The following is a 13,104-nucleotide window of genomic DNA, read 5'->3' as shown; positions in this document are numbered from 1 at the left end:
ACATTTCTTTTTTAGGTTTAAATATGCCAAAAAAAGAACAAGAACCCCGAGCTCCGCCACATGGAGTTTAGTGGTGGTGTTACCATTCCCACTGTGAATGCTCATTTTCGAGTCGTGATGCACTGATAAAGCACAATAATTCTATTCATGGTCGCTTGAAGTTCAGTTGCGATATATCTGATAACATATTTAAAAGTGTAGGGGATCTTGTTGCCCATCAACGTTGGGCAAAGGAGAACTAAATCTTTTACATTTTTTTTATAAATAGTTATGAATCTAGTCGTTATTTTTTTAGTTTTTTTCGTTTGTAATGAGCTTACTTCAGTTTTTGCCCAGCTTAGTTTGAAAGAAGGGCTCACAGTCTTCCGTGATCCGGTATACATTTTTTTTTGTAGAGGCTCTGGTTATTATAAACATTCAATTTTGGCTTAACTCCTGAACATGAATGCCAACGGACAAGAATTTTCATCTGATGTGGGCAGCAGTACTGTGAAGAGAATAGCCGATGTTTTGAAGCTTAGAATTTATCAATATCCTCAGGTCTATAAAGCTGTCTTTGTTGCCTATGACTCTAGTTGCACATATTAATTATCTAAAACTTGGGCTCGGTTCATCATGAACCATCAATTGGATAGGAAAAAATCAATTTTATTCCTAATGGATCATGGTTCAGCTTGTTATGACTAATTATTCTTTGTCATAATCATCTAGAATGCTGGTCCCATGGATCACCCTGTTTGACCTCACTCTTATATCAAGGTCTTAATTCTCCTGTTTCTTCTGATAGTCACGTGCACGTATAGAGTTTGTTCAAGGCTTTTGCTTCTATAGTTTCTTCTATATTTGTTCAGATTTCTTTTTTCCTCCATGACAGATGGACAACTTTTATTCTGGCAAGCTCCTGTTTCATTGAATTAATGAATAATAGTTTCATATATGTCTTGGCAATTTGAAGGTTGAAACTTGCCTTTGACATGAATATAAATGTTCTGGCTAACACATCTCCTGGTATGGTGGATATGATGGCTAATTTTCAACTTACAGTAATGGTAAGGCGTAGCATTTGCATCGTTTGATATCTCTTCTTGGCAGTGTGTGAACTTCGGCGACTGATTTTTCATGTGTTCATTTTGCAGGTGTATGAGAAGATATATATATATCTCTCTCTCGCTCCCTGTCTTTCCCACTCTTTCACTCCTTTCTTTGTTGGACATTACTTGGGCTCAGTAATATAAAGCTACCTTTGTTGCCTATGACCCAGTAGCACATCTTAATTATCTAAAACTTGGACTCAATTCATCATGAACCATCAATTGGATAGGAAAAAATCAATTTTATTCCTAATAGATCATGGTTCAGCTTGTTGTGACTAATTATTTTTTGTCATAATCATCTAGGATGCTGGTCCCATGGCTCATCCTCTTCGACCTCACTTTTATATCAAGGTCTTGATTCTCTTGTTTCTTTCTGATAGTCACTTGCACGTATAGAGTTTGTTCAAGGCTTTTGCTTCTATAGTTTCTTCTATATTTGCTCAGATTTCTTTTTTCCTCCATGACTGATGGACAACTTTTATACAGGCAAGCTCCTGTTTCATTGAATTAGTGAATAATAGTTTCATATATGTCTTGGCAATTTGAATGTTGAAACTTGCCTCTGACCAGAATATACAATGTTTTGGCTAACATATCTCCTGGTATGGTGGATATTGTTAAATAGATGCAGAGGAACGGAAAAACAAACAAGAAAAAGCAAGAACAAATTTGGAAAAAATCAAATTTTATTAGAGTTCGAAATGTATCAGATATTTTTGTACAAATGGATATAAGGTATATATATACAACCAACTAACCAAATCCGACTGGATCATTAGGCCCAAAAATCGAGACCCAAACTAAAACGGACCCTTATTAAGCGAGACTCCCAAACAGTTCAGCAGAGGTCGAAGACCTGATTCAAGGTATTTTAACAAATCTCCACCTTGACTTGAATCTTCTTGGAAACAGATGTAACAGACGCACTGATGAAGTGCCAGACGTACTCAGAATCATGTTTTACCATCAGAATTGTCTCTAAGTACCATCAGAATGCCCATACGGCTATCAGAAACTTAGGACTTTAGCAAGTCCAAACAATGTTTGAACTTACTATAAGGAACAGGCTTGGTTAACATATCAGAAGGATTGTCAGCAATGCCAATTTTCTTCACCTTGATGCTTGTCTCAGATCTCAAAAAGTGATATCGGACATCAATGTGTTTAGTTCTCTCATGATGAAATTGATCCTTGGCTAGACATATTGCACTGAGACTATCACAATATATATTAGCTTGATCCTGATGTAGGCCAAGATCTTCAACCAGCCCTTTTAACCAAATTTCCTTTTTAGCATCCTCCGTCAATGCCATATACTCTGCCTCAGTAGTGGACAGAGTTACTGTAGGTTGTAGAGCTGCTTTCCAACAAACTTCAAAATGCCCAAGAGTGAAAACATAACCAGTCATCGACCTCCTACTATCAACATCTCCAGCATAATTAGAATCTGAATAGCCTGTAACCAAATACTCTGTATCACCTCCATATATGAGACCAACATCAGATGTACCCCTCAAGTACCAAAAAATTTGCTTCACGGTCAGCCAATGCTCCTTCCTAGGATTAGTCATAAATCTGCTAACAACACTGATTGCATGTGCCAGATCAAATCTAGTGCAGACCATGGCATACATCAAACTACCCACTATACTAGAATAGGGAACCTTAGTCATTTACTCTATCTCGGCTTCGAATTGTGGTGCGCGTGTAACTGATAGTTGAGCATTCGCTACACTCGGAGCATTCAAGGGCTTTGTTGTAGACATGCCAAAACTGGATAGTACCTTCTCAATATAGCTCTTCTGTGATAAAAAAAAGTTTCTTCTGACTTCTATCCCTGAAAATCTCCATTCCTTGAATTTTTTGTGTCGCACCGAAGTCTTTCATCTCAAACTCTGCACTGAGAAGACTTTTCAACTTCTGTATATCAGCTTTGTTCCTCGTAGCTATGAGCATATCATCTACATACAGAATCAAGTAGATCATCGAACCATTTTCAAGTTTGTTGTGATGTACACAACAATTATACTGACTTTTGTTGTAGCCGAACTCAATCATGTAGCCGTCAAATCTTTTGTACCACTGCCTTGGGGACTACTTTAATACATACAAGGATTTCTTCAACTTGCATACATAATCTTCTTTTCCCGGAACATGGAATCCATCTGGCTGAGTCATAGAAATCTCATCATCTAAATCTCCATGTGGGAAAGTCGTATTCACGTCTAGCTGCTCAAGTTCTAAGTCCTGATGTGCAACCATTGCTAGTAGCACCCTGATAGAAGTGTGTCTGACCACTGGTGAGAAAATCTCATTGTAGTCTACTCTTTCTCTTTGAGTGAGCCCTCTTGCAACAACACGTGCTTTATACTTGATGTCCTCAACTGGAGAAATTCCTTCCTTCCTTTTAAAGACCCATTTGCAAGTAACAACCTTTCTCTCTGCTAGCCGTTTGACCAATTTTCAAGTGCCGTTCTTATGTAATGACTCCATTTCATCACTCATTGCATCAAGCCATTGAGCTGACTCATTGCCCGAAATAGCTTCTCTATAGACAGAGGGATCAGGAGAATCCACCTTCTTAACAACCTAAAATGCATAACCTATAAAATCCCGATACCTGCTGGGAGATCGTACTCCCACTCTCCTCACACGATCATAAGCAATACCGTGCTGGTGAGTTTCTGACGCAGTATGGGATATAGGTGCCAACCTTTCTGCTGATGTAGGTTCTGGAGACTCTACTCCTGTAGGAGGTTCAGTTTCAAAAGATGGCGGTTGATGATCACCAAAATGCTGCTATGATTCAAAATCATTTTGAATGATTTGTAGCTCCACCTGTTTTTGAACACCTGCACTTTCTTCAAAAACAGTCTTCACAAGAGGGTTAAGTAAAGAGTTTTCATCAAAAATTACACTTCTGTTAAGTATAACTTTCTTTTCTGAGGGTGACCAGATTCGATACCCTTTAACCCCATCTCCATATCCCAAAAACACTCTCTTTTTAGCTCTTTATTCTAGTTTGCCCTCACTGACATGATAACACATAGTACAATCGAAAGTCTTCTAATTTGAGTAAGAAGGGAATTTACCAGACCACACTTTATAAGGTAACTTGTAGTCTATACCTGTATAAGGTGCACGATTGATTAAAAAACAGGTTGTGCTCACTGCTTCCGCCTAGAACTTCCTTGGCAACTCAGCATTGAAGAGCATACACCGTACTCTCTCTAGAAGTGTCTGTTCCATGAGTTCTACTACATTGTTTTGTTGTAGTTGTGTTGAACTGTGTGATGCCGAGCAATTCCTTCATCTTTGCAGAACTCCTTTGAATAGAATTCCAGACCATTATCAGTTCTCAGCCTTTTGATCTTTTTTCCAATTTGATTCTCCACTGAGGCCTTCCACTGCTTGAAGTTCTTGAAATCTTCACATTTTTCCTTCATAATGATTATCGAAGTCATCCTTGAATAATCATCAATCATGGATAAAAAATACCGACAGCCTCCCAAAGACTCAACTCGTGAAGGATCCCAATAGTTAGAATGGATGTAATCAAGTGTGCCTTTTGTCCAGTGAATTGCCTTCCCAAACTTTCTGCGATGTGATTTACCGAAAGTACAATGTTAACAGAATCCAAGATCGGTGACCTTGTGGCCTTCTAGAAGATCACGTTTAAACAAAATCTGCATCCCCCTTTCTCTCATATGAACAAACCTAATGCGCCACAGTTTGGTCATATCAGACCAGCAATCTTCAGAAGATGCAACAGCAGCAGCGGCAGAACCTGTTAGCATAGAACCCTGTAAGATGTACATGGTGCTATGCTTAACTCCTTTGAGAATGACTAATGAACCTTTACTGATGCAAAACTCTCCACTTCCTCAGCTGAACCTGAAACCCTTACTGTCAAGAGTACTAAGTGATATCAGATTCTTCGTCAATTTTAGAATGTGCCTGACTTCGTTCAGTATGGCAATTTTCCCAGCATGTGTCCTGATCTTAATCGAACTGATCCCAACAGCCTTGCAGACAGTGCTATTAGCCATCACGACATTTCCGCCATCTATTTGCTCATATGTTGTAAACCATCCTCTGTTTGGACATATGTGATAGGACGCCTCAGAATCAAGAACCCACACATCAGTGTGATGTGTTGGTCCATTTGCAATTAGGGCTAGGTCTTCTTCTGAATTTTTCGCTTCTTTTTCTGCAACTGAAGCTGAAGCGTGTTGCTTTTCCTGCTGCTTCTTTTTCTTGGAACAATCAGATTTCCAATGACCTTTTTCCTTGCAGTAGTTACAGACATCATCCGGCTTGGGATCTTTAGAGAACTGCTTCTTCTTTCCGAACTTTTTTTTCATCAATTTTCCTTTACCACTGCTGACAACTAACCCAACAGCTTGATTATCTGTAACACAACCCGCCGCCTTATAGCGCAACTCTTTACTATGCAGTGCTGATCTTACTTCTTCTAAAGTCATTGTATCTTTACCGCCAATAAAAGATTGAACAAAATTCTCATACGATAACGGTAGAGACACTAACAAAATTAACGTGGCATTCTCATCCTCAAATTTAATATCAATATTACGCACCAAGGCAATGTAAATTTTGAAATTTTGAAAAAATATATATAAGTGAGTGTCTCGTTACCTTGTATTTGTTCCGGACAATTGCGACTGCTTGCACTGCACGTCTTACTGTTACTCGTTTTTGTCCGGCTCTTTTTTTTTTTGCTTTTTAGGTGTCAGCCTCATAATCATTACGCCTTTGTAGTGGAACGCTTTTAATAGGTAGGATATGGGAGAGATTCGCAGTAAACATTCACCCACATATTTTTCTCCTAAGAAGCATCCAGACGAAGGAAATACAGAACCAGCAAGTACAGAAAAAGTGGAGAAGTACCTATGCTATGGTGATTATCGGTTCCTTTTAATTAGTTATTTCTGAATTTTTATTTTGTATTGTTGTAGATTTTTCGCTTTTCGCTAATGCAGATGAAGTATATCCGTGCTTTCTTGGTTGAAGAACAAAAGATTACGAAAAAGTTTCTAAAATTAGAAAAGCTAGCTTCGAAGTGTTGAATTTAGCTGCAGTTGTTTTGTTGAAGAAAAATTTTTCAGAAACTTTTGGCTTTTGGCTTTCAGAAACTTTTTGAATTTAGTTAGCTTCGAGTTGTTATGTATGTTTCAAAAAACTTTTGGTTTTGTGATGACGATGAAGATATGTGCGATGATCAGTTTGAACAAATATTTCAACTTAAAACTCGGAAAAAAAAGTTCTATCGCTGATTAGAACTCAGCTTTTTTTTTTTTTGATGATAGTTGTGATGACAAAACATGCAGCTTCGGATTGTTTTTCCTTTTCTTTTGCTGTTATTTTGATTTTATTTTTTTAATTTGTAATTTGTCATTCTCATATGTTTCTTTTTTAGGTTTAAATATGCCAAAAAAAGAACAAGAACCCCGAGCTCCGCCACCCGAAGTTCAGTGGTGGTGTTACCATTCCCACTGTGAATGCTCATTTTCGAGTCGTGATGCACTGATAAAGCACAATAATTCTATTCATGGTCGCTTGAAGTTCAGTTGCGATATATCTGATAACAAATTTTAAAGTATAGGGGATCTTGTTGCCCATCAACGTTGGGCAAAGGAGAACTAAATCTTTTACATTTTTTTTATAAATTGTTATGAATCTAGTCGTTATTTTTTTAGTTTTTTTCGTTTGTAAGGAGCTTACTTCAGTTTTTGCCTAGCTTAGTTTGAAAGAAGGGCTCACAGTCTTCCGTGGTCCAGTATACATTTTTTTTGTAGAGACTCTGGTTATTATAAACATTCAATTTTGGCTTAACTCCTGAACATGGATGCCAACGGACAGGAATTTTCATCTGATGTGGGCAGCAGTACTGTGAAGAGAATAGCCGATGTTTTGAAGCTTAGAATTTATCAATATCCTCAAGTCTATAAAGCTGTCTTTGTTGCCTATGACTCTAGTAGCACATATTAATTATCTAAAACTTGGGCTCGGTTCATCATGAACCATCAATTGGATAGGAAAAAATCATGTTATTCCAAATAGATCATGGTTCAGCTTGTTGTGACTAATTATTCTTTGTTGTGACTAATTATTCTTTGTCATAATCATCTAGGATGCTGGTCCCATGGCTCACCCTGTTCAACCTCACTCTTATATCAAGGTCTTGATTCTCCTGTTTCTTCTGATAATCACTTGCACGTTTAGAGTTTGTTCAAGGCTTTTGCTTCTATAGTTTCTTCTATATTTGCTCAGATTTCTTTTTTCCTCCATGACAGATGGACTACTTTTATACAGGCAAGCTCCTGTTTCATTGCATTAGTGAATAATAGTTTCATATATGTCTTAGCAATTTGAATGTTGAAACTTGCCTCTGACCTGAATATACAATATTGTGGCTAGCATATCTCCTGGTATGGTGAATATTGTTAAAATAAATGTAGCGGAACGGAAGAACAAACAAGAACAAGTAAAAACAAATTTGGGAGAAATCAGATTTTATTAGAATTCGGAATGTATTAGATATTTTTGTACAGAATGGATATAAGGTATATATATACAACCAAATAATCAAAATGGACTGGACCATTAGGCCCAAAAATCGAGACCCAAACTAAAACGGACCTTTACTAAGCGAGACTTCAGAACAGCTCAGCGGAGGTCGAAGACCTGATTCAAGGCATTTTAACAAATTTCCGCCTTGACTTGAATCTTCTCGGAAACAGATGTAACTGACGCACTGATGAAGTGCCAGACGTACTCAGAGTCTTCTTTTACCATCAGAATTGTCTCTAAGTACCATCAGAATGCCCATAAGGGCTATCAGAAACTTAGGACATTTAGCAAGTCGAAACAATGTTTGAACTTACTATGAGGAACGGGCTTGGTGAACATATCAGTAGGATTGTCAGCAGTGCCAATTTTCTTCACCTTGATGCTTGTCTCAGATCTCAAGAAGTAATATCGGACATCAATGTATTTAGTCCTCTCATGATGAACTTGATCATTAGCTAGACATATTGCACTGAGAGTATCACAATATATATTAGCCTGATCCTGATGTAGGCCAAGATCTCCAACCAACCCCTTTAACCAAATTCCCTTTTTAGCAGCCTCCGTAAGTGCCATATACTCTACCTCAGTAGTGGATAGAGTCACTATAGGTTGTAGAGTTACTTTCGAACTAACTACAGAATGCCCAAGAGTGAAAACATAACCAGTCATCGACCTCCTACTATCAACATCTCCAGCATAATCAGAATCTGAATAGCCTGTAACCAAACACTCTGTATCACCTCCATAGATGAGACCAACATCAGATGTACCCCTCACGTACCAAAAAATTCACTTCACGGCCAGCCAGTGCTCCTTCTTAGGATTAGTCATAAATCTGCTAACAACATTGACTGCATGTGCCAGATCTAGTCTAGTGCAGACCATGGCATATATCAAACTACCCACTACACTAGAATAGGGAACCTTAGTCATTTACTCTATCTCGGCTTCTGACTGTGGTGCGCGTGTAACTGATAGTTGAGCATTCGCTGCACTCAGAGTATTCAAGGGCTTTGTCATAGACATGCCAAATCTGGATAGTACCTTCTCAATATAGCTCTTCTGTGATAAGAAAAACTTCTTCTGGCTTCCATCCCTGAAAATCTCCATTCCCAGAATTTTTTGTACTGCACCCAAGTCTTTCATCTCAAATTCTGCACTGAGAAGACTTTTCAACTTCTGTATATCTGTTTTATTCCTCGCAGCTGTGAGCATATCATCTACATACAGAATCAAATAGATCATCGAACCATCTTCAAGTTTGCTGTGATATACACAACAATCATACTGACTTCTGTTGTAGCCGAACTTAATCATGTAGTTGTCAAATCTTTTGTACCACTGCTTTGGGGATTGCTTTAATCCATACAAGGATTTCTTCAACTTGCACACATAATCTTCTTTTCCAGGAACATGGAATCCATCTGGCTGAATCATACAAATCTCTTCATCTAACTCTCCATGTAGGAAAGCTGTCTTCACGTCTAATTGCTCTAGTTCTAAGTCCTGATGTGCAACCATTACTAGTAGCACCCTGATAGAAATGTGTCTGACCACTGGTGAGAAAATCTCATTGTAGTCTATTCCTTTTCTTTGAGTGAACCCTTTTGCAACAACATGTGCTTTATACTTGATGCTCTCAGTTGGAGAAATTTCTTCCTTCCTTTTAAAGACCCATTTGCAAGTCGCAACCTTTCTCTCTACTGGCCATTTGACCAATTTCCAAGTGATGTTCTTGTGTAACAACTCCATTTTATAACCCATTGCAGCAAGCCATTGAACTGACTTACTGTCTGAAATAGCTTCTCTATAGGTAGAGGGCTCAGCAGAATACACCTCCTCAGCAACCTGAAATGCATAACCTATAAAATTTCGATACCTGCTGGGAGCTCGTACTCCTACTCTCCTCGCACGATCATAAGCAATACCGTGCTGCTGAGTTTCTGACGCGGTATGGGATATAGGTGCCACCCTTTCTGCTGATGCAAGTTCTGGAGACTCTACTCCTGCAGGAGGTTCAGTTTCAAAGGATAGCGGTTGATGATTACCAAATTGCTGCTGTGATTCAAAATCATTTTGAATGATTTTTAGCTCCACCTGTTTATCAACACCTGCACTTTCTTCAACAACAGTCTTCACAGGAGGGTTAAGTATAGAGTTTTCATCAGAAATTACACTTCTGCTAAGTATAACTTTCTTTTCTGAGGGTGATCAGATTCTATACTCTTTATCCCCGTTTTCATATCCCAGAAACACTCTTTTTTTAGCTCTTTGTTCTAGTTTGCCTCACTGACATGATAATACATAGTACAACCAAAAGTTTTCAAATTTGAGTAAGTAGGGGACTTACCAGACCACACTTCATAAGGTATCTTGTAGTCTATACCTGTATGAGGTACATGATTGATCAAAAAACAGGCTGTGCTCACTGCTTCCGCCCAGAACCTCCTTGGCAACTCAGCATTGAAGAGCATACACCGTACTCTCTCTAGTAGTGTCTGATTCATGCGTTCTGCTACACCGTTTTGTTGTGATGTGTGTCGAACTGTGTGATGCCGAGTAATTCCTTCATCTTTGCAGAACTCATCAAACTCCTTTGAACAGAATTCCAGACCATTATCAGTTCTCAGCCTTTTGATATTTTTTCTAGTTTGATTCTCCACTAAGGCCTTCCACTGCTTGAAGTTCTTGAAATCTTCACCTTTTTCCTTCATAACGATTACCCAAGTCATCCTTGATAATCATCAATCATGGATAAAAAATATCGACAGCCTCTCAAAGACTCAACTCGTGAAGGACCCCAACAGTCAGAATGGATGTAATCAAGTGTGACTTTTGTCCTGTGAATTACCTTCCCAAACTTTCTGCGATGTAGTTTATCGAAAGTACAATATTCACACAATCCAAGATTAGTGATCTTGTGGCCTTCTAGAAGATCACGTTTAGACAGAATCTGCATCTCCATTTCGCTCATATCACCAAGCCTAATGTGCCACAGTTTGATCATATCAGACCTGCGATCTTCAGAAGATGTAACAGCAGTAGCGGCAGAACCTGTTAATGTAGAACCCTGTAAGATGTACAGGGTGCCATGCTTAATTCCTTTGAGAATGACTAATGAACCTTTACTGATGCAAAACTCTCCACTTCCTCAGCTGAACCTGAAACCCTTACTGTCAAGAGTACTAAGTGATATCAGATTCTTCGTCATTTTTAGAATGTGCCTGACTTCGTTCAGTATGGCAATTTTCCCAGCATGTGTCCTGATCTTAATCGAACTGATCCCAACAGCCTTGCAGACAATGCTATTAGCCATCACGACATTTCCGCCATCTATCTGCTCATATGTTGTAAACCATTCCCTGTTTGGACATATGTGATAGGACACCCCAGAATCAAGAACCCACACATCAGTGTGATGTGTTGGTCCGTTTGCAATTAGGGCTAGGTCTTCTTCTGAATTTTTCGCTTTTTTTTCTGCAACTGAAGCTGAAGCGTGTTGCTTTTCCTGCTGCTTCTTCGTCTTGGGACAATCAGATTTCCAATGACCCTTTTCCTTGCAGTAGTTACAGACATCATCCGGCTTGAGACCTTTAGAGAACTGCTTCTTGTTTCCGGACTTCTTTTTCCCCAATTTTCCTTTACCACTGCTGACAGCTAGCCCAGCAGCCTGATTATCTGTAACACTACCAGCCGCCTTATGGTGCAACTCTTTACTATGTAGTGCTGATCTTACTTCTTCTAAAGTCACTGTATCTTTACCGCCAATAAAAGACTGAACAAAATTCTCATACGATAACGGTGGAGACACTAACAGAATCAACGCGGCATCCTCATCCTCAATTTTAACATCAATATTACGCAACTCAAAAAAAATCGTATGTAATTGATCTAAATGTTTTCGAAGAGGAGTACCTTCCTGCATACGCAGATCGAACAGACGTTGCTTTAGGAGCAACTTGTTAGTTAAAAACTTCGTCATATAGAGTCTCTCAAGTTTAACCCACAAACCCGCAGCAGTTTCTTCACCGATGACCTCAGTGATGACATCATCTGCCAGGCACAACTTGATTGTCGAGTGAGCCTTTTCCTCCAGACTCATCGACTCTTCATCAACGGAATCCGATTTCTTCTTCGTCAGCGGACTCTACAGGCCCTGTTGCTTTAACAGAGACCGTATCTTAATCTGCCATAGATTGAAACTATTTCTCCCGGTGAACTTGTCGATCTTAATGTTCAAAGCAGACATGTTGTTGCTTGATTTGAGCCCTAGGACGAACCTAGAGCTCTGATACCAGTTTGTTAAAACAGATGCAGCAGAACGGAAGAACAAACAAGAACAAGCAAGAACAAATTTGAGAAAAATCAGATTTTTAATAGGGTTCGGAATGTATCAGATATTTTTGTATAGAATGGATATAAGGTATAAATATACAACCAAATACAGTGAGACCCCCGAACAGCTCAGCGGAGGTCGAAGATCTAATTCAAGACATTTCAACAAATAGAAACACTCGAAGTGTCGGCAAAGTCATTGCAACTGAATCCTGTTGAGTTTTCTTTCCCTCTACACTTGAAAGAGTTGGCCCTTGGACACTTGCATCTACCCTGGAGTAAAATTTCAGCGATCGAGGAACTACCCGACCTTGAGGTCCTTACATTACTCGACGGGTCATTTGTCGGAGAAAGATGGGAGCTGACACCAGGAGGGTTCCGTGAACTCAGGTGCTTGAGTTTGGAAAACTTGGATGTTGTCGAATGGGAAGACGTGACAGATGGTGGTGATGCTTTGCCGTGTCTTCAAAAGTTAAGGTTGATTGGCGTTTGGGAATTGGAAACGGTCCCTTCCTGTTTACAGCGTAATGCACCTCTTATGGAGATTGAAGTGATGGACTGTAACTACATTCTTAATGAGTTGGTACACGAAATTGGGGAAGAGCATAAGGACTGGGGAAATGCGGGTCTGAAGATCACTATTGACTAGCCAGAAATCTTTAGGGCAGATTCCATGTCAAATGTTGAGAGGTAAACTCCACTCTTTTAATTTTGTCATTTGTCAATGGATGATAGATCGCACACTTTGAATAACTAATATTTGTGCTACTAAGTGTCATATTGGTTGGAGTAAGGGACAAAAAATTGGGTATAGATGGTACTATATCTGAAATCCATGGTATACGAAAAAATTGGGCTTCGTTTGGCTTGAAAATTTTGATGAAATATTTGAAATTTACCAAAACCGCACTGGTAGTTTGAATCACTTAAAAAATTGGGTCTGAACGTGCTATTGGTTTAAGTGTGAATTGCATAAATGGTCACATCACATACGATCCTTAAAACTTGAGATATTTTATGATTCTTTTTGAATATTGTATTGATGAGATTAAATTTACTGGTGTATGTGGAACAAGAGTCATCA

General features: G+C 38.9%; 1 protein-coding gene across 1 annotated transcript; it reads left to right on the top strand.

Annotated features, from left to right (window-relative positions):
- The first annotated feature begins 12,097 nt into the window (after positions 1-12,097).
- On the top strand, positions 12,098-12,669 carry LOC140035774 (putative late blight resistance protein homolog R1A-4). Its single transcript, XM_072077146.1, has 2 exons — positions 12,098-12,158; positions 12,266-12,669. The coding sequence occupies exons 1-2, from the start codon at positions 12,098-12,100 to the stop codon at positions 12,667-12,669; spliced, it is 465 nt and encodes a 154-aa protein (XP_071933247.1).
- The last annotated feature ends 435 nt before the right edge of the window (positions 12,670-13,104 follow it).

Source organism: Coffea arabica, chromosome 2c, assembly GCF_036785885.1.
Source record: "Coffea arabica cultivar ET-39 chromosome 2c, Coffea Arabica ET-39 HiFi, whole genome shotgun sequence".
NCBI classification, from domain to species: Eukaryota; Viridiplantae; Streptophyta; class Magnoliopsida; order Gentianales; family Rubiaceae; genus Coffea; species Coffea arabica.
The sequence above is the reverse complement of the archived record's forward strand: the minus strand, read 5'-3'. Positions and strand labels throughout refer to the sequence as shown.